This window comes from Gymnogyps californianus, chromosome 3, assembly GCF_018139145.2.
Source record: "Gymnogyps californianus isolate 813 chromosome 3, ASM1813914v2, whole genome shotgun sequence".
In the NCBI taxonomy this organism is placed as follows: domain Eukaryota; kingdom Metazoa; phylum Chordata; class Aves; order Accipitriformes; family Cathartidae; genus Gymnogyps; species Gymnogyps californianus.
This window is the reverse complement of record NC_059473.1, coordinates 103,726,337-103,748,208: the sequence shown is the minus strand read 5'-3', so window position 1 is coordinate 103,748,208 and position 21,872 is coordinate 103,726,337. Positions and strand designations below refer to the sequence as shown.

The 21,872-nt window shown below is 35.9% G+C and overlaps 1 protein-coding gene across 1 annotated transcript in view; it reads right to left on the bottom strand.

Moving 5' to 3' along the window:
• Nucleotides 1-21,872, bottom strand: part of CSMD1 (CUB and Sushi multiple domains 1) — a 1,238,313-nt gene that overhangs the window by 269,634 nt on the left and 946,807 nt on the right. The window contains 1 exon segment of the mRNA XM_050893357.1: nucleotides 3,700-3,869. Within this exon segment, the coding sequence (XP_050749314.1) occupies nucleotides 3,700-3,869 (170 nt within the window).

Sequence of the window (21,872 nt, the reverse complement as noted above, 5' to 3'; positions counted from 1 at the left end):
GGACATTAGGAAGCATTTCTTTATGGAGAGGGTGGTCAAACACTGGAACAGGCTTCCTAGAGAGGTGGTCAATGCCCGAAGCCTGTCAGTGTTTAAGAGGCATTTGGACAATGCCCTTAATAACATGCTTTAACTTTTGGTCAGCCCTGAATTGGTCAGGCAGTTGGATTAGATGATTGTTGTAGGTCCCTTCCAACTGAACTATTCTATTCTATTCTATTCTGTTCTATCTATTCTATGCTATGCTATGCTATGCTATTCTATTCCATTCCATTCCATTCCATTCCATCCTATTTCTGAGTCATTTTAGGGAAATAAAATAAAATAAAATATTATGTTAGCTGAGAATGAACTCATCCTTCTTGCTGAAAAATTAGGTGCTGTAGTCCATGAGATATCTCCCTTTTTCCTAACTGATATTAAAAAGGCTAATTTCTTTGAAAAAATGTAAAAGATAAAATTGAAAAGGAACGCAATAGTGACCTCTGATAAATTATTGAAGATGACAAATGTATGACCCTGTATGAAGGAGAAGACATCACTCCACAGTGTACAAACAAAATTGACAATTAGTCCTAAAGATGATGTAGCACTGAAATATGAGTTTGTAGAGGATGGAAGAAGGTTAAAAACAAAATAGAGGACACTATTTTGCCTCTGTGTATAGTACTGCCTTCTAGTATCCATTTCTTGAGTCTTCTGTACAGTTCTGCTCTCTGCATGTGCAGAAGGGCAGAGTGGAGCTGTGGAAAGTGCAGACACACACAATGATTGAGGAGCATCTGCCTTAGAAACAGAGACTAATTTTGGACAGAAGAAGACTGAGCAGGGATATGACTGAGGTTTACAAAATCATGAAGGCATTGGAGAACATGAATGCAAAACTATTCATCAAATTCTGTACTGTTAGAGCAAAGGAGTACTTAATGAAACTTGATGTTTCATTAATCAACTAATGATGTTGATTTCAAGGAGATGAAAGAAACTACTTCTTTACACAGTACATAGTGAACTTCCAGGATTTGCTGTCATAGAAGAGGTTTCTAGTAGTACCAGCTAATTTAAAGGACTACCAAAATTCAAAGACATGTCAGTAGCAGATGGAAGAGACAGCAAAGTGTGGTCTAACTTAACTCAACAGCTGTGGATGTTGGAGGAACATAAGGGCAATGGAGCACAGACAGTGGCCAAGCTTGCATATTTTACCTAAATAAAACCACCTATCACTATTATCAAAGAAAGCATACTGAGCTAGTTGGACCATTTGGTTCAACTCAGCAAGGTAGCTCTTATGTTTCCAAGATAATTGGCATTGTTTTGGAAAACAAAAATTCTTCATGGTGGCTTCCTATGCTAGGTTGCTGGAATGTTCTCTGCTTTCAGCTAGCAGACTTTAAATTATTACAAAGTGTCTCTTTAGCGGTAAGCAGTCAGGCAGTATCATCTCATGATGCATGGCCAGACTGGAAAGAACATTTCTTTCAGTCTAGAAGAATATCTCCTGTAGATTAACTAAAGAAATCAGAAGCTGCGTGGACAAGTTTATAAAACCTGAATACTAGAGATACTTTAGCCACTAATATAAACAAAGCTACAACACAACCCCAAACATTAACATTCAGTTGTACGTTCTGTTCAACCTCTGGCACATTTTCAGTCAAGACTTTGGCCTGCTCGTTTTGGCAGTCTTCCAGACAATGCCTGGGTAAGTTTGGGGGCTAGATCAAGGGCTGATTCCAATAGAAATATGTACGAGGACATTCTGGCATGGGAGTGGAGAGGAAATAGACTTTATTTTTATAAATGCAGGTTATGGAGAGGCTATGGGGGAAGAGAGTTTAATTGTATAAATGGAAGTTGTGCTGTGCCAGTTGCCTCAGAACCAGAGAACAGGCCTTGCAGTACAGACATCACCACAATTTTGCCTTTGCTTTCTTTGGATCTCAGGAGTATTGTGCTAACAGATCTATGAAAGAAGAAAGTATCTAAAAGATTGCTCAGAACAGCTTTCTCCCAGGTAAATCTTTCTTATATCTCCAGGGAATATCTCTAAGTATACTTCACATTACTAATGAAATGTTCTGAAGGATAATTGAGTTTCTTGAATGTTTGTTTAGGGTTTTCTAAGTTTTGGGGTTTTTTCAGGTAGTTTATTAAATTATTTATAAACTTGATATGTGCAAAGCTTCTGGGAGACTTATGTACCATATGCAAGCAGCTCAGTGGGCAATCAAGTTCTTCCTTGTCTGCTGCATCTGTTCAGAGCAAAAATACTTTTGGGGATCTGCACTGTCAGACTATGGAAGATGGGAGCAAAGGACAATATAGACCACGTATTTTGCCCACCTACTCAATTCTCTTTGATCTAAAAGGAAAACCGTAGGTCTAGGTCTTGCAGTGTTTCATACGTGATGGCCACACAAGCATGGAGGTGTCTATTATCAATGATTTTGTGGGTAAAGATGGAAAAAATGCTGTTCTTTTGACTGTAACTTTCTAATACTATTGGGGATTCTTAAAGTTTTGCTTATTTCATGGTCTAATCCAGTCTGTACTTGCTAAAAAGAACAGGTATAATAACAAAGATATGAATGTCTATATTAGTAAAGACAATACTTAAAGGGAAGTCTTTTTTTTTTTCCCCTCCCCACCTTCATTATATCTCTAAATGCCTTGTACTTTGTAGGAAATGTATAACTTCAAATTGAATTGTCACACTTATTTATATAAGGAGTCTCTTAAGCTGACAAAATGGGTAAAACTATGGCCACCAAAATTTGATCCATAACAATGATATCTTTAAACTCCTTGTGGGAAGCATTCAGTGCAAATAAAAATAGTAAAATCAAGATAGAAACACAGACAGCAATTTCTAACACATTAAATGGGTTGCTGTGAGATCCCCAGAAAGCAAGTTGCTAACTGAATTCTGAATACTTGGTGATTCGAAGTATCAATTAACTCTGAAAATTTAGAGACATAAATTTGAAAAAGTATTTTAATGTATGCTCAGCACTTCAGATGAATGTAATGATTTTCAGTACATACAAGAATGCAGCAGTCATTATTAGGAAAAGACAGATTATGGCCATACTGTAGAAAAGTACATTACATGTTCAAAATCTGTATATATTTAGGCTGTGTTTCAAAGGCTACCTACAAAGTAAAAGAATGAAAACCATTTTCTGTAATTACAGTTTTAGTCAATATTACAATGCTATATGTTAGCTAGCTTCTTTCTATTCAAATGAGGAAATTAATCTGAAAAAAAAAATCAGTTCTGTGCAAGACAAAGTAAGAAAATAAAAATGTACCAAAAACGTATCAAAATTAAAACCTGTCCTTTGTTAAGTAATCACCGTGCTACGCTTATAAATATTGCTGCAAACAGAAAATAATATAGACACTTTAGTATTCAAAATCCAAGTTCACATTTTAGGTTTTCTTTTTAGATTTTAACCCACAGTAAACAACCTAATACTTCCATAAATGTAATTGAAATCTTAATGTCACCTAGTTTCTTTGAATCTAGTACAAACAATTGAATCTAGTATAAAGGAAGTGATGTTATCCACATAGAATTTATTCTTTTTGTGTGAGAAAGTGAAATGAAAATAAAAATAATTGGTGTTAAAAGCAGAGTTCTTCATGCAATGTGAATGTTGAGCATGGTAGAAAGTGAAATTATTTTCTTTTTACCTTAACAATATCTCCCTCACGCAGCTGAAAGCTCCTGGCTCTAAGATGGACCCCTTTTCCAGCCTCTGTTTCAATCTTATAGATACATTCATGGTTGTTGTCATAATTAGATGGAAAATTTGGAGACAGCAATGTTCCTTCATTTCCAGAGACAGTTGCTCCACATTCAGCTAAAGAAAACAGACACATTTAAAAAAAGAAGTGAATTATCCATTTCAAGAAAATATGGGTTATTTGCAGTAATATTTAGACTCTATGAAAACTCTAACGGGCTATCTAGGAAAAGTACATTTCTGTCAGATTTCATCTGTAGGACCAACTCCTAGAAACCCTACCAAAGTTGCTATCTCCTGCATTTCACTGGGTACATTTATTATGTGCACTTAGGTGCTTCTTTTGTTGAAATATAGTTATGCGGTAACATTTCAAATAAATGTAACATTAAATTTACTTCTTTATTCAGCTTTACAAATAAGTATTAGAAAAAGCAGACAATAAGCTGCTGAGATAAAAGAATCTGGCAATAAATCAAGAGCATTCGAACATGTTTTTCTCCACCAGGAATAAAAACAAAAAACTAAAAAACAAACCAACATTTATTGACATCAGTTAAGGCCAAGCAGACAGCTCCCTTCTTTTTCGGGTAAGGAGTAGGTGAGTGTTTTTCAAAGCCATCTGTAGTAAGAACTTATTGACATTTTCAGGAGTAGACATTTTTGTCATTACTCCCCAGTAAAGAAAATAATAAAGTGTAGGAAGAGTGGTACGTTCCAGCCCATGGGCTCAGTTTGAGTTCTGAATAAAGACTAATAAAATTATTCTGAATGTGCAGTATACATTTCAGCACATAAATTAAAACATCAAAACAGATAGAAAATAATATTGGTGTACTGTTCAAACAAATATTCAAAATGCTTAGAAATGGCCTAAAAACACCTTATAAAACCCCACAGTAACAGTAACATACTAATATTAATCTACAGGGTTTTTTAAGGTGGATGAGATTGATATTTATATCTCATTGTTCAGTCTAAAGATAAAAAATACTGCTTTAAATACAGATTTTGACGTAAACATCATCCAGATCTTATTCAGAGTTTGGTAAAAACCTGTTATAACAGTTAAAATAATAATAAATTAATGTATAATTGTAAATCAACAGATACATTTTATCAAAGATGTGATAGGTTAAAAAAAAAATCTGTACTTTTTCTAGAAATGTTGAATAGGTTTTTAGGGTTCATAGGACATTAAAATATTCATTTTTGGAAGTGTGTGGGGTTTACAATTTTAGGTAAAACTGAGTATAGTTTAACAAGTATATATGTAAAGAATCATTTTGAAAATATAGTGTAAAGATGGACCAGAAAGAGATATCAGAAAATAATTCATTTAAACATATTCAGGGAGAAATGTATGTTTCATATTTACAAATAAACAATCTAAAAATTTTGTATTTACATTTCCAAGGCCTTCACAGACATCATCAAATTTTTGTACTTCTTGCTTTTGAAAAGTCTAAAACCAGTGAATTTTTCTGTATTTTAGACTTCCTCCCTACAATAAAACTGAAGAAAAAGAGGGAGGAAGAAGGAGAAGGAGAAGGAGGCAGGGAGGGATGGAGGGAAGGGGACAAGGAGGAAAGATGAAAGAGGGGAAGAAAGGAAGAGGGGAATAAGATAGTCACAGTCTTACTCGGAGCCTTATTTTTACTCTACATTTGGGGTCTCCTTAGGCAAAGTGAAGAAGGAAATCGCTGATAAGCTGGCTCAGGATCTTTCATTTAGCACATAACTTAGAGTTCATGTGCTATTTTAAAGTACAGCTTTATGTTCTCCCCTTCCTTAGCTTACTTAGGCCCTGAATTGCATTATATTTAATAGGCAGAAGAGTATTGGGAAATAAGAACCCCTGCCACCAAACTTCAGACAGCCAAACTCTTCTTTTGTTGGGGAGTGAGGGATGCACCCAGTATTTCTAACATGTTTAAAGTCACTTTACTTTGTCTAAATGTTTCAAAGAACTGTAGCAGACTGACAAATGAACTAGATTTTTATTTTGATACTTCTTTGGTAAAGATATGTAATACATATTACATAAGGTTACTTATACATATCTCTATATATGTATTTGTGTGTACATGTTCATATGTAGCTATTTTTGTCTTTGCTTTTTAGGAAGAAGGTGGAACTAACTAAGTTTATAAAATGTAATTCAAAGCAATGCCAACATTAATGCCAGACATGTTTAGACGCATACTACTCAATGTCTTCTTGTGTTTATGACACTGGTACTCTACACAAGCCTTCTGCAAACAAGTGTTTGCCCAAGTAAAGATCCATGCAAAAATATCTATGTTCCCTTAGGCTGCATTGGTATCTTATTATCTACCTCCTTCAAAGAACTGGAAAACATAGAAGTAAAATGCTGGAGAAGAGAAGAAAATAAAACACGATGGAAGCAAAGGGTTTTTTCTTATATAGTGTTCATACAGTAGTCTACATTTTGTTTCAGTGATTGACTGTAAACCACTAAGACATATGAAGTAGCAGAAAAAGTGTACAGTGAGCTTTCACTAATCTAGAACTGGCCAAATTTCCTGCTCCGATAAGTCTATGTTCCAAAGTTCAAAACCATAGCAATTTAAATCTGTGAATAAAAGTACTAACATATAAGATCAGGGATAATGAGGGTTACAAACTGAAGTTCATATAATATTGCCACCTTTCTAAAGTATACTACATTCTGCAAGAAGCAGACATGTTTTCTGCTATGAACAATTAGTTATTTACTAAAAATCAATTACACTGCAAAATTCTTCAGACTCAAGTTGGCACTCATATACCTCCAACCCATGCTATACAACTGTATTCTGTTTTCAGTGCATACTACCCCTTCTCAAATACCTCGCAAATATTTGACAGCTATGCAGTTTCATCAGGCCCTATGATTCCCTTCGTTATCATGACAAAGGGTTGCTCATGTCCTCTGACCAGTCAAGTTTCCTAGCTCATCTCATGTCAGTCAGTAAATCACTGACACAGCCCCCAGAAAGAAGTTTCCAAAGGAAAGCAAGCCCGTCTTTGTCAACTTCCCTCCCTCAATAGGAAAATTATACAAAAAGTTACACATATATATACACAGATATACACAGTTCAGGTCAAGGTTTTCTTGCCACTTTTTGCTAACATTAGGATATCAACTTAAGGCCATGTTTAATTAGCTCCTTCAATTTCTCGGCCTGGAGATTTAGGTGACTTTTTTTCAGGGAAACGTTGGCCCCATCCATGGAAAGATTCCTTTCTCTCCAGACCATTGGAGCTTTTGGAGATCCGGTGTCTTAAGGCCTGAAATCTCTTTCATTTGTGGTCAATGCCCAGATATACAAAGGACCTTATGCCCTAAGGACTTCAGCTGAGTATTTTTCTAACCATTCCTGCACACTGCAATCCAGAACTGCATGAGCTCCCTATCACATAATGAGGGACTAGAAACTCAAAAGAGCAGCCATGAACAGCAATACCGAATCTGGTCTTGTCAGCAGGAAAAGCTTATGCAGTCAAAGGCATCTCTCCCCTTCAAGGCCCTAATATTTTACTCAGCAGTATAGGAAATGTCATGTTTTTTTCTTTAAAAATATCTACAGTAGCTGATACTGCTGCTGCTTTTTTATACAGTAATTAACACATGCAGCCAGAATGTGTGACACCTAAATTCAATTCACTTTGCCTCTGGGGATTTAAACATGCATCTCCTATGACTTCTGCTTCACATAAAGGGATTAGAAAATCAGTTAGTCACAAAGTGAGCAAATGTTGGCTAACCTCTTTAGCATAATGGGTAGGGCATTAAACAGGGGAGGAGGAACACTTCTCCAAGGAAATTCATACATTAAACAGTTGGGAAATAAAATTCTGAAATAACCCATGAATCAACATTCACTGTTACCATGTGAGTACCAAACTACTAGACTGGAAAAATATATTCATGTTCACTTCCATTTTCATTGCCTCCAATTAATCTTTAATCCTTTATGCAAAATGAAACAACAGCCTTTAGCCACATTGGCAAGATCATTCTGCTAGGAGGCATCAGAGGTAATTTAAAATTCTTTTACAGAAACAAAGGAAATGAAGCCACATCTCTTACATTCTTGATGAAAGATCAAGCCATGAAGTTTTCCATAAAGAAGTGATATGGCTCATCCACCTATGGTAACTGAAAAATAAAAAACTGCCAATCACTCTTGAAAGATGTCATGCAACATTCCTGATCTCGCACATGTGCTCTGTGAGTAAGTACTGATTTTAGTACCTCAAGTTAAGCAGACAAATCTTATCATATGATCCTGAAAGAGCTCTTTAGTTCTTGCCTACAGAGGACTTTCTTTTACTCTTTCACACCACTACTTTACTTCAATGCCTTCCAGATTCCCTCTGAGTTCCAGAGACCTGCCCTCATCTTGGGAGAATGATCTGCCTCCCCAGCCCAGACAGATGAAAGCGAAAAGATTTCTCATGCCCTCTACATGAGAAAAAATCTTGCATCTGCTTGTATTTTAATTTAATAAATATAATTCACTGAATATTAACCATATGCACCCTTCCTCTGATAAAAATCAACTATATCAGTATTAGTATCTACAAGTCTTCAAATTATGCAAACATTGACAGGTTCAGAATTTGAGATGAGAAATAATCTCTACTGATCTTAAAGTAATTACTGTTGATATTTTGTCTCCATACTCTGATCTACAACCTTGTGTTGGAAAAATCAGTGTTAATTTAAGTGAACAGGTATACTATAACAGACCCACTGAACATGCTCTATGTAAACAGTATTTTCAGGACTAGCTCCTCCAGCTGTACCTTTTAAAGAAAAGGAATATATTTCATAATGCTCTTTGTCAGATTATGTGATGTGCTTAGACTAGTATAATAGTATTAATGTAGGTACAAATTAAGAACTTAAAATCTGCATATGATATAATACCTAAAAATTGCTATAAAAAGATATAGCACTGAAATATGTGTTATGATGTAATACAGATCCCTTCTTTATTTTGCTTTCCTATCTTTCCTTTGTTTCTGTAGTAATCTATTTGATCTTTCAAGATGCAAAATAAATTGATTCAGTTTCCAGGTTTTTTACTATCCATATGGTCAGTGGCACCTAAATCCACTCTTCAGATTAAACAGAAAAGATTCAGTTGTCACTTTATCATAATATTTATCTCAATTTACTCAGGTATTTTAAATATATTCTGTGGCAAAAACCAAAATATGGGTAATCCAAGAGATTTTTCAACACAGAATATGTACAAAAGTCTGTTTTGAGCAAAAATAGACAAATAAATAAAGAAAACTAGTAGGGAATTTTATCTCATGAAAGCAAAAGTCTGGTAATTCATTAGTTGTCATAAGAAATGACCAAAAGGTTCCATTCGCAAGGACAGAAGAGACTTTCCTCTCTTTCCCCTAGGGAAACATAGGACGATTTTTGCAACTTGTACACAACTGTTTTGAGTCCGAGGAAGAAAGAAAGAAAGGCACATTCTTGCAGAAGTAACATGAAATAGCGCCTACTGTGTTCTGACAAGATCTATAAAATTAAGAGGTTGTTTTCATATTAAAAGGGTCTGATTAATTGGAACTGGACTTAAATAAAAAGTGAGGATAATTTAAATATGAAACTTTATTGAGACTGTAAAAGAATAAAATTATAAGCACTGCAATAGCACTGAACACTCACATGTTAAAAACTTCCTAGCTAATCTAGTTCCCTAATTTGAAGGAGAACTACAAAAGAACCATTCAGACATGAAAAAAAACCCACATATGTATTTTTATTTCCATTATAAAACATGAGATTTTAAGCATCTGTAACTTAAGAACAGGGGATACCTTTCTGACGTCCTCAGTGAATAGCTGTGCATCCTTAGCTGAGGATGAGGAGCATGGGATAATGACCTTCTTTAAGGTCATTATGTATGTATTCTTTAAGAATACATACACCATTTTGTATGCAGCAAAATTGCATTGTAACTGAATTGTAACGTATACTAATTTAATGTAGCTAATTTAAATAAAAATGTGCTCATAGAGCTACAGATGTTTGTGCTTTTGTTTTAAAATGAAGAGTAAATTCTCTAAAATCTCAGCTCCCAAACTCTTTCTACAGTTTGGCTGTTAATGCTTAAAAAAGTTACTATCATCACATCTAAATGGCTTGTTACATAACTTAAACTAGCACGTACTAAACGAAATTTGTTCTGTAAATGTCAGCTGCTTATATGGTTCCAAATCAGATTCTTCACTTCTCAAATCTGCCAAACTACGGAAGTCTGCCAAACCAGAGCACCCAAAAGACAAGGTCCCTTAAACTCATCTTCTTTTAAAAGAAAAAAAATCTATATGGTACTGGCTCTGCGTTTCAAAAGTTGGAAAGCAGATAAAAGCAGATTAATTCTCTATTACTACTTTTGAATCTTGTGTGCTTTTTAAAGTTAATTTTATTTATTTATTATAAAATCAAAAGTATCCACCTTAGAATTCAAAAGGTATACTCTTATTCAGTGTATACCATATATGTCCACATGTAAAGGGTTTTAGAGGAGGAACTATATGCTTTATTTTCACTACAGTTTCTGAGTTGTCTGTTATAACCTTGCTGAGGACTGCAGCAGACTGGAAAATGCTACCTTATCAAACTGTTCTTTTATTCCCTTGCCGTGAGAGCAATCTGTCTGGAACAGATACTTGACCCCATTCTTTGTTCTTTTGCTTAATAAAGTCACTTAAATTCTATTTACATAAGTAACTTTTCTTCTTCTTCTTTCATTGTCTCACTTGAAATTGGATAAAAGGAAACTGCAGAGGGTAGATCTTTTGAAGACCATCAAACACTTCCTGAATATGAACACAAACTCTAGAAAAACAAACAAAATTCAGGGATTCAGCATTTCAAGATGCTTTGAAATACAGTTCATGTAAAATGTAACGATAACTTTGTTTAATGGAAAAGTTTGCTTTATTATTTTTCTTCCATACATCTTGCTAAAAGGTTTGACAGGATTTTAAGCAGATCTCCAAAGCAGAGATCAAATAAAAGTAGTACATCGTCAGTTTAAAAGCTTCTCTGCCACAAAGCACTCTACTGAGTGCAGAGTATCTTTGTTGTATTTACAAAACTGTGCAGCAGTTCATAAAATATAAGAAGAAACTGAGCTCAGACAGTTGATAATTCTTTATGTTTCTGTTGGACAATACTGTTACCCAGTAGGATGGTCATGCAACATTAACACAAGAGCAAAGAGGATCATGGATAAAGCTGAACCAAGCATCGTATGCTCTGTCTTCACACAAGAGCAAAAAATCAGGGTTTCTCCACAGTCATTGATTGAGGGGTCTCTAAAGCTGAGCATATGACTTCTGCAGGGCAGACACAATACATGACTGGACCCAAGCACAGCTTCATGTACAAACTCAAGTGCAGTGCAAGGAGATGAAGCTTCCTGTTAACTGGAATGCTGCATCAAGCCGAGGTGCACATGGAGTTTCCACAGCACCTCTGTTGCACAGTGCCTTAATCTTTGTAATGTTAGCAGTCCTTCATCTCCAATTCTGCAGCCAGCCCTTTGCTTGTGAGCCTGTAACCTTTCATCTACATGCTGCCAGGCTGCTGTGGCAGTGTCTTCACTCTGGTACCACAAGTGCTCTTGTTCTCATCTGGCACTGCTGAATTCAGAACCACTGTTAATGCTGGGTTTCTCCTAAAAAGTGACTGCCATTGATTTTTAAATCATACTGTTCTCACCCCACTTCTCACTCTTTTGCCTTGTAGCTTTTAGCCTGTAACTCTACACTAAGATCACATCACTCCAAACCTGGTGGCTTTTAGCCTGTAAGTTCATATTGGAATAGAGCCTAGTAGATAATAAGCAGATAATAGTTATTTTAATACACAATAAATATTACACAATAATATACATGCACAAACCTTAACTACTATTTAGTCTGCAGCACCCTCACATGCTCCTTTCAGCGCTATCTGTATCATAAGCTACCAATGAGGAGCTTGAGAAGGTCTGCATGAAAAATATCATAGAATCATAGAATGGTTTGGGTTGGAAGGGACCTTAAAGATCATCTAGCTCCAACCACCCTGCCATGGGCAGGGACACCTTCCACTAGACCAGGTTGCTCAAAGCCCCATCCAACCTGGCCTTCAACACTTCCAGGGATGGGGCATCCACAACTTCTCTGGGAACCTGTTCCAGTGCCTCATCACCCTCACAGTAAAGAATCTCTTCCTAATATCCCATCTAAATCTACCCTCTTTCGGTTTAAAGCCATTACCCGTTGTCCTATCACTACACTCCCCGATAAAGAGTCCCTCCCCATCTTTCATGTAGGCCCCCTTGAAAGACCAGAAGGCCGCTATAAGGTCTCCCTGGAGCTTTCTCTTCTCCAGGCTAAACCACCTCAACTCTCTCAGCCTGTCCTCATAGGAGAGGTGCTCCAGCCCCCTGATCATCTTCGTGGCCCTCCTCTGGACCCGCTCCAACAGGTCCATGTCTATATACAAATATAACTGTACTAGGGAGAAAACAGGAAGATGTTGGCTTTTTTGTCATTACTATCATCATCATTATCATCATCCTTATCACCACTACCTTTACTGCAGAGATATTTGTCTGGGGACTCTCTCCTTCCTCTTCCCAGCTGGTGCCTGAGGAGTGGCTTTCCTTTTTTCTCTCTCTCCCATTCTCTTTTTTCCCTCCTTGTTTGCTTCTCTAAGATAGATTTCAAGTCAAGGCAGGTCATCAGCTATGGACTGCACTAATAAAGCATGTGCATGTAAGCCTCTCTCAACATTCTTTAAGCAACACCCATACGACGATGGTGAGGTTAGAACACCTCACTGAAAACCTCACTGAAACGCCTTGCTGAAAACAAACCTCTTATTTGGTATTTTTTTGTACCATTCCATTGCAAAGAATAATGGAGCAGGAAAGAAAGGCCTAAACAGCAGGTAAATCCTTTTCTGAGGTTTGCTTAATTAGTTTTCAATCCATATGCCACTGATGTAAGACACTACTGAGGTTCTCAAAACAAATCCTATGATGTTAATTGACCTCAGGGGATTATTGGCAGAATCCAAGGTGAGGGCATTTTTTTTTTTTTTGAGAATTTTGTCTACTTTTTCTAGTATCATCTGATAATGAGCTATGAAGATAACATCCATACATTATTTGTCTTATCAAGAAAAAATATTTAGCATACACAACCTTAAAATGTAGGAAGAAGGCAAAAGGGTGACCTGAGGCAATCGCTACTCCTTCTGACTATAGGTGATTAAAATTTCATACTAGGTCTCACATTAAGGTGATTAAGGTCTCACGCAAATCACTCCTTTTCATTTTGAAAATAGAGCCAGGGTGCCCACTATGCACCAGCTGAAATCTGTTAGTGTTTTCTGAATATTAAAGTTTCAGTTTTGAAATAGAGACAACTCAAACCCATAATTACTATATTGCACCATATTTTGAAGATTCATATACGGTAAGACTCAAACACTAACTCGAACAGATCTTCAATTTTCTGTCAGACATTGACAGAAAAATGAGGGGTTAGAAAAAACAGGGATTAAAAAAACACCTTTTGATTTTATTTATAAAAACGCAATGTTATAAGATAAAGAAATAGAAATTACAAAAAATCTATTAAATAACTTTATTAAATTCCTTGTATGAAATAGAAAACAACCTAAAGATTTAACAATTAAAATGTGACAGCATTTAAATATACAGTTCTGAAATACAGTGGATCCTGGATACATGCACATCCTTATTACTGTCTGAAGATTCAGAGATTCATATAAGATTTCTGCTCATGAGCAGCTCTTAAATGAGAGCTTTCTCTGCCTAAACACTAGCTAAAAAGGAATAGCAATTTTCAGACTTAGTTTGACTTCTCAAAGGTGAACTCAAATTTAAATTTTATGCTACAGAGAATTTAAAGAAAACAATGAATGCCAGATCTCAAGGGTCTCACAGAAATCTCCAGTGCTATTCCAGCTAAAAGGTTCCCACTTATGTTTCAATCTCGATGGAAATTAACTCAATGCTACAAAATGACAAAGTATATTAATTATAATTGATGATTTTGCAATGAATAGTAACTAAACTATTAAAAAGAAACAGCTTATTAAAGCATCAGCAATTTATTGTAGCACCTTATCATTAATTATTCATGTAGTATTTTTTATAACAACTGAATATGATAAATTAATGTGATATTAATGTGAATACCAGTGAACAATACCTTGGTGAAGATTTTACTCAAATACTATATTAATGCATCATTAAAAATCAAGTGCCGTGTAAAATTTAATAAAGGAGCAACAGCACTTAAATATCAAATGAAAACTTTAAGTAGCTGTTTCTTTTCAGCTTTATCCTTTAGTTTTTTCACAGCTTGCTTTAGGAACACTCCATACAGTTGAAATGACTAATGAGGGACAGGAAAGTAATGCAGGTTAAAAAACAAACCAAACAAAAAAACCCAGCACTCAAAACTAAGTTTATTGTATTAGTGTGTTATGCTTGAACTTTATGCAATGCTTACCATGAAAGGCTAGTTTGAACTGAATATAGTGTACACTGTATAGTGTACAAATAATATTTTCATGATATATCCTAGGTAAAATTTATCACAGTTTCTTAAGGGGATAGTGAGCAGGGAAAACCCAGACAAATAGACAGAAGCAGCGTGCAAATCAGGTAAAAGAATGAAAATCTAAGTTAAGACAATCTCAGAAAGGAGAGTTGAAGAACTAATTCAAACTTTCCTTCCCATTATCATGTGATGTCTGAATGCCTAAATCCTGGAAGAGGTGATCAAAGTGTTTAGTTCCATGTCCTTGTGAACAGGGGGAAATAACCACCTCTAATAACAAGCGTAGCTCTTCAGCCATAATGCTGAGTAGAAAGGCTAGGTAAAGGCCATTCACATTAGCCAAGATATTCAGGAGTTAAAAGAAAATGATTAGTAAATACAACCAAATATTCACTTTTATTTTGTTTTATAATCTTACTACTGCTTCAATTTTACAATTAATATTACAGATGGAGTATGATGGAATAAACCAAATCTATTATTTTGTACCTAAACTTTTCTTGTAGCAGAGCCATATCTTCTGTGATCTAATAAACATACATTTATTGTATTGTACCCCTCAGAGATTAACAAATCCAGCAGGGTGAACTAGCAATTTCTGAAATGGCTTTTGAAAAGAGAAGGTACCTACACTTGGGCACTGTACCTTGCAATTCACTGTAAAGGTGTATCCGCCCAGGTTTCTACCCATTGCCTTCAATAATCAGGGAACAGCACATCTTTGGCAAGTAGGAAGGAAAGAATGAAATATCTTGCCTCTTGCAGAATTTCATCAGCATATCATAGTGCACCACAAAGGAATACCAAAACTAAAAGGCTGATTCCTCACCTGTTAAAGGATCACTGTAAATGATAAAGTCACATTTCAAAAAGTACTTAGGAGATGATTTGGGTGTACATCAGATGCATGCGTTCAACACTGCAATCTAAACTCCCTCTTCTCCCTTAGCCCCTACTTATCAGCCACCTATCTCTGGAAATGTGTATACCCACCGGGTCACATTTCTGTCACATTTCTGTCACATTTCTGCTTTTGCACATATCCTACTCCCTGCCAAGCCTGAGAAGATACATGCCACTGGTATCCAAAAAAATGAAGCAGAGCAGCATCTAACTTCTCTCAGTACTGCCAAGTGCCTTTGGAACGGGCTGCCCAGGGAAGTGGTTGAATTACCATCCCTGGAGGTATTTAAAAGACGTGTAGATGTGGCACTTAGGGACATGGTTTAGTGGTGGACTTGGCAGCGTTAGCTTTGCGGTTGGACTCGATGATCTCAAGGGTCTTTTCCAACCTAAATGATTCTATGATTCTATGACAAAGCCATGCCAGCGTGCAGAAAGGAATATGAAACTCATGAGGCCAGGGACAGCATTCTGCACTGCAGCCTGATAGTGAAACCTTTGGAGTATGGAACTGAGCTGGAAGAATGTGTACGTTGTGGGGAGGGGGAGCATTTTCTGGACTCAAGATCTATTTCTAGTGTTCATTGTGTTGGCTCATTGAATTGTTACATTCAATTTAAAAAAAATTACTTATAGGAATGCTTCTTCTCTTAACCTATGAGTCTTCCAATTCCTTTTTTAACAGTAGCACAACCCCAATACAGAGTAGTAGAAAGCTCTTGACTAGTTTGACTTAAAGCAAACTGGAAGGTAAGAAAAGTATGATTAAAAGCATAGTCCTGGTTTGCTAGATGAGATCTAGGACATGTGCCCTGGTAACAGATTTCCTAGACACATTGTGTGGTTCCCATTTAAAAGGCTAGTGAAGACAAGAAGATAGCAGCCGAAACCTGATTGTGATGCTCTCTTTTAGGTGGACATTAGCCTCAGAATCAGGGAGTTCAACACACTAAGGAGTTGTTCCACCTCATTTCTGGACTCCAGTATTCACCAAGCTTCTGAGATTCACAGAATTTTGGGGATGCGCAGAAGGGCATGACTGCCTAGGAGCTTTACTCTTGGATCTGTACTCTAAGGGGACCAACTCACTAAAAGCTGGGCTTTGTCCTCAGGGAAAAGTAGTCAACTGTGAAATGTAAACGAAACTGTAATAGAATTGTGTAATTATAGGTAGAGGAAGAAAAGAGCTATTGCTGGAAGGAAAAAGTGAGAAGAATATGTATCCACACTCTTGAGCAATTTTGTTCACACAGCCCTGACATAAGTATAAATGTATATATACATTTGCAACTATGTAAAAGCAAGTGACATAATGGGAATAAATTATACACGTGGAAGTAGTGTCAGTAACCCATTATAACCACAATTAGTAATCAAATGCATGTTTTTGAAAAAAAAAAGTATTTTTTCTGGAAAACACTGGAATAATAATTGAAGCAATAATAACAAAACAATGAATAGTAACACAGGATGAGATGTCAATGAATGAAGGGGAAAGAAATTGTTTTCTGTTATTCAGATCTCAACTAGACAAAAGATAATCAGGAGAAGCTTGTCTGTACTCCAGTAGCTTGGGTTTTACCCACACACAAGCATACTAACAAACACAAAAACAGTAATTTTAAATGATAATTAAATTATTCAGAAGTAAATTTGGGAAATTAAACCTACAACACATAGACAACATGCCAATTACAGTAATGTGCCAGATGATAATGTTAACAACTCTATAGGTGACAAGCTGTTTCAGAATAGTAAAAACCCAGATGCCTATATTAGTACTCTCAGACCTAAAGATATGGGTTATTTTAGTGACATTTCTTCTTCAAGACACTGTGCATGTTTATTTTCCAGCTAGCCTTCTGCCAGGATTGCTAGGAGGATATTTTTACCTTGACATTATCTATAGAAATGTGCTCCTAATTCCATTAATTCTGTGCATCACAGAAAATAGCAAAGTAGCAGAGTGTTACTCTCTCTCAGTTCCCCTCAATCTCACATTCCTCTCAGTTACAGTAAATTTTGAGGAGAGGAGTAAAAGAGGACACTGTGAATGTACATTTAGACAACATATCTCAAAGAACCGTTACATAAAGGTAGCCAGCCAGTTTTTCTTCCTTCAAAAGACTATGTCCTTTATACTGTGGGTAACTGCAGAAAAGCTTATTGTAAGATACGTGCTGGAGTGAGTCACTAGTTAAGTAAAGACCACAGGATAGCTCTTTCAAATGCAATCACTGTGTCTAGAAAGATGGGAAACAGTTAGTACTCTTGTGTGAAAAGAGATTGAAGTCTCATCTGCAGATATGAACTACTAGCACATTTGACAGGGAAGCCATCATTGTTATTTGAGTGCTTTTGAGGAAGCTCTTACAGGAAATGAGATTTCTTCATGGATGACCCCACTACGTTTCTTTTAAACAATTCAATGCAGAATGCGAAATTCTCTGTGATGAGATTGGCAGTCCTAGTGTTTCTACAATTGGTATAAAGAGGTAGAGGGAAGGGATCTTCCTGAAAAGCCACATCATGTCAATGTAAACAGAGAATCCACCAGACAGCTAAGGGGAGCTGCTTCCGTAGGAGAAGCAGAACTTTAAGAGAAAAAAAAAAAAAAAAAAGAAAAAGTTTAATCTTCCGAGATGGGGGAAATTTGACACCACCTTGGGTAATGATGATGTCTGTTCTTCAAAGAGTGCAAAGGGAGACAGCCCAAAAGGTCTGAGTCTTCTCCACACTTTTTAACTGTTAACAGTAAAGCTCTTTTCATCAAATAGTAGCAAGTAGGTGGCTGTAGGCACAAACTGCTTCCTAGTCAGGAGGGAGAGATTCAACAGGAGCACACATGTAGAAATGGAGTGATGACCCAAAAGGGTAGAGTAGGTAGAGTCTTCAAAACAAGACTCTAGGTAGAGTCTTCAAAACTCAGTGATGAGCTGGAATAATACTGCATAACCACTTGAGGTGCATGGCTGAGATAAACATTAAAATCATTCTAATTGAAAAGACAAGGGAGTGAATGGTTGACACAGGGAAATAAGATTTACAAGGACACCTGTTTATGAACATCTATCTGATTTTGCAGATAGACTGGCAACGTCTTTTTGCTGTGAAAAGGAGGTTCCTTACTGAAGAAGAAGGGATGCTGCCTTACTCTCAGAGCCAACCAACTTGCAGGCACTCAGATAAAGACCTTTGAAGTTCAGGGGAAGACCATCTACCTGCACATGGAGAGAAGGCCAGTGAAAACGATGACAATGCCGTGCCTATGGGACTCAAACTCTTGGACTAAAAATGCCAGGGTCATGATGTTAGGCTAACCAGATCTCCCAAGCTCTGCTTTTGCTTTACCTGGAAAACAGCTCTTCAAAGGAGAAGAAATGGTGGAAAGGCACAAATGGTTCTCTGACCAGGAAAATTTCAGAACATGTTGGAGATGAACCCTGGAGGAAGGACTTGAAATTATTTACTTGGATGGAGAAGAGTGAATGGCAATACCTTTGGAAACCCTGTTGGTTTGTTGTTTTTTTCACCAGCAGATGAAACCAAATACTATTTCTGTGATACAAATCAGTATGTGCTTGTGTGAATGTTTAGTTTATAAATTAAATGTAATTAAATTTGCAGGGCTTTAATCCTGAATCTGATGAAAAGAATCATGAAAGTATATATTACCGTGTGTCCTAGAAGGACCAAAAAATCCTTGTTGATAGATAAAGGTTGGTGTGTATATATCATGTAGATGAGTTTGGTCAGTGTAGAAATGATAATGAGAAAGAAATAATCAAGAGGCTATTGAACCCAGTAATGTACTTATGAATTTGTGCCACTGAGTTGAGATTAGATTTAACTTCTGAATGTACACTCTAAAGCCAGCAGATTTCAGGACAAGTAGTTTCTTTTCACTGTTTTGAGAAAGAAGCAGTCTTTGTGTGAACTCCTCTTCAAGGTAAGAGGATATCTTCACCCCTAATGTCTTAGGTGCCATGGCAACAAGAAATGGGACCTCTGTAAACATTCTTGGTGCTAAGAAAAAATCATATGAAAGCAGCTTAAACTGAAGGGCACTGAGTGTGTCTTTCCCCCTCAGTTTCACTCAGCTGCCTAGCAGAGTTTTTTCCTTGTATTTGTCCTAGTTGCATTATAGATATGTTTAGTCTGCCACATCTTTAGAGACCGAATTTTCTTCATAGACTGAGTTAAAAGAGTTATTTAGATATATTGTTTTAGACAAGTGCCAGTTGTCTATGCATAATTTATAAAAGGATTTCTTAATCAATTAGAAAGTGGGGTCTTGTACATGGATTTAATGACAGATGTCTTAGAACCAGTTGATACATTTATTCAAAACTGAACGTAATAAGAACAAGAAGAAAATGTCGAGCTCTCAGTAAATAAATTTTGTTTCTAGAAGAATTACAGACTTACCATGTATACATGTGATTGGATATGTATCTCTAAATTATGCTTGGGAGAATATACAGGCATATCTGTGTCTGGCACAGTAAGTGGTTACATTAGTCCTTTAAATTCATGGTTAATTCAATGGCTAATACTTCGTTAAGATAATTATTGATACTTTAGTAATCTTTGCAATTTTGCAATATGCCACTCACATTATGGGGATAACTAAGTGAGCATTTTCAAAATATCAGGTATGAATCTCTTATTACTCTACATTATGTAGGAAAGGCTTTCTAAAAGTTAAAAACATTTAAAAACCCAAAACATACATGACAACCATATAAAATGTCTCTTTTTCTCAGCGAAAGGTAACAGTATTCCTGCAGATCAATATAATTTTATGATATCTGAACTAAACTAGACATGTGTTTGAATGGAACACAGAGAAGCTCACCAAAAAGAGAGAAACGTCAAACAAAAAAACCCCAGACAACCCCAAACAGGTAAATATCCTAAATTTCCCAAGACTATAACTTCTTGAAGATTCCATAGATCAAATAAGACACTAATTTTTATAGCAAATAATTAGTATAGAACTTCTTGCTACTTAGTATAGTGTAGACATGCATTTTGATTCCTCTTCTAAGAAAATTAAATTTATGTCTGGTAACAAATACTGAAATGAAATGCAAGTAGGCAAACAATTTCATATTGGATTTACATACTGAAAATGATAACTTTTTGAGCCTTTTGTGTGGTTGGGAGTCTTTGTTCATATGATTGTTGGCTGCACATAACTGAAAAATAAATGTTCCATAAACAATAATCGTTCAAAATTTATATTCAAATGATACATGAATAAAATTGAGCAATAAATAGAGCACATATTCAAACATGAAAATGAATAATATAAAACAAAAACTTCCATTTTATGAAGTAAGGTTTACCAGATGGTAATTTTGAATAAAATCTTCAACACCAACTATATAGCTTATCATTCTAGCACAATTCTTAGTATATATGGAACTTCATAATAATTATTCAATTTTTCAAAGAATATAAACTGAACAATATTCATTTAATTTTCTCTTATTCCAACAAATATCTCTAACCTTGTATACAAAAATGATAACTAATGAATTTGGGAACAGACACAGATAACTTTCCAAATAATAATGCTTAAAAGGTAGTAAAAAATATACTGGAAAAGAAGAAAGCTTACATAAAATGAACACATATTAGCTTTTGTTTCCTTACGTTATTTAAGTGTGTATAAAGATTGGCAGAGTATACTTTTACTGCAAGTTGTCAACTTTACATTAATTATTCATGATTTAAAGATGTCAGTAAAGAGTATTTTCTTATTTTTCCAGTGTTGTCACTACAATTAGCATATATATTCACTCACTATATACTATATACATTTAAGTACATATGTATTCCTTCCTAATGCAATTTACTGATTCTTTAGCATTTTCAGAATTTAACTAGAGGAGCAGCAACAGACATTTCTTACTCCAGCAACCAGGTGGCTTTTATATGAAAGTGAACTGCTGAGATCCCTCTTACACACCACTTACCACAAGGAAAGGTTTTTGTCTTTCTTCTGGTATTTGCAAGGCTTGGTTATGAAGACAGGTCTAGAATTTATCTGAACTTTTAGTCAACATGAAGTTAAAAGTGGTTGTAATTTTGCCCCCACTTTGGGTAAACTGCAGCATGATACTACAAAGGCAGGTTCTGCTTATGTGGTACAGAGATCCTCCTCGAGAGGACCTCAAAGGTCCAAAGGAGTCACTAAATGCATTTCTCAGAAACTACAATAGATTTCAAGATTGAAATATACCTTCAACCCCTAATCCATGAATCTTTGTCTAGAAAGTCTAGAAAGCCCTCTTAAAGCATACCATCTTTCCATGTATGCTGTAGGCAATATTAATTCACTTTTCAGAGATTAGAATAGCTCAGAAATAGAGAAATAATAGCACACAGGTATGTAGCAATGGGAATTCAAAGTAGGTCCTATGAAACATAAATGCAGGTAACCAAAGTTGGTATGTGCTGGATTACAGAAGTACTTTAGCGCTGGAACTGACCTCTTGGCCACAAGGCTTCATAGATGCGCTAACAAGGTATAAAGGAACAATAAAGATGTTGAGGCGAGACAATGGGAACGAGCAGGCCAAC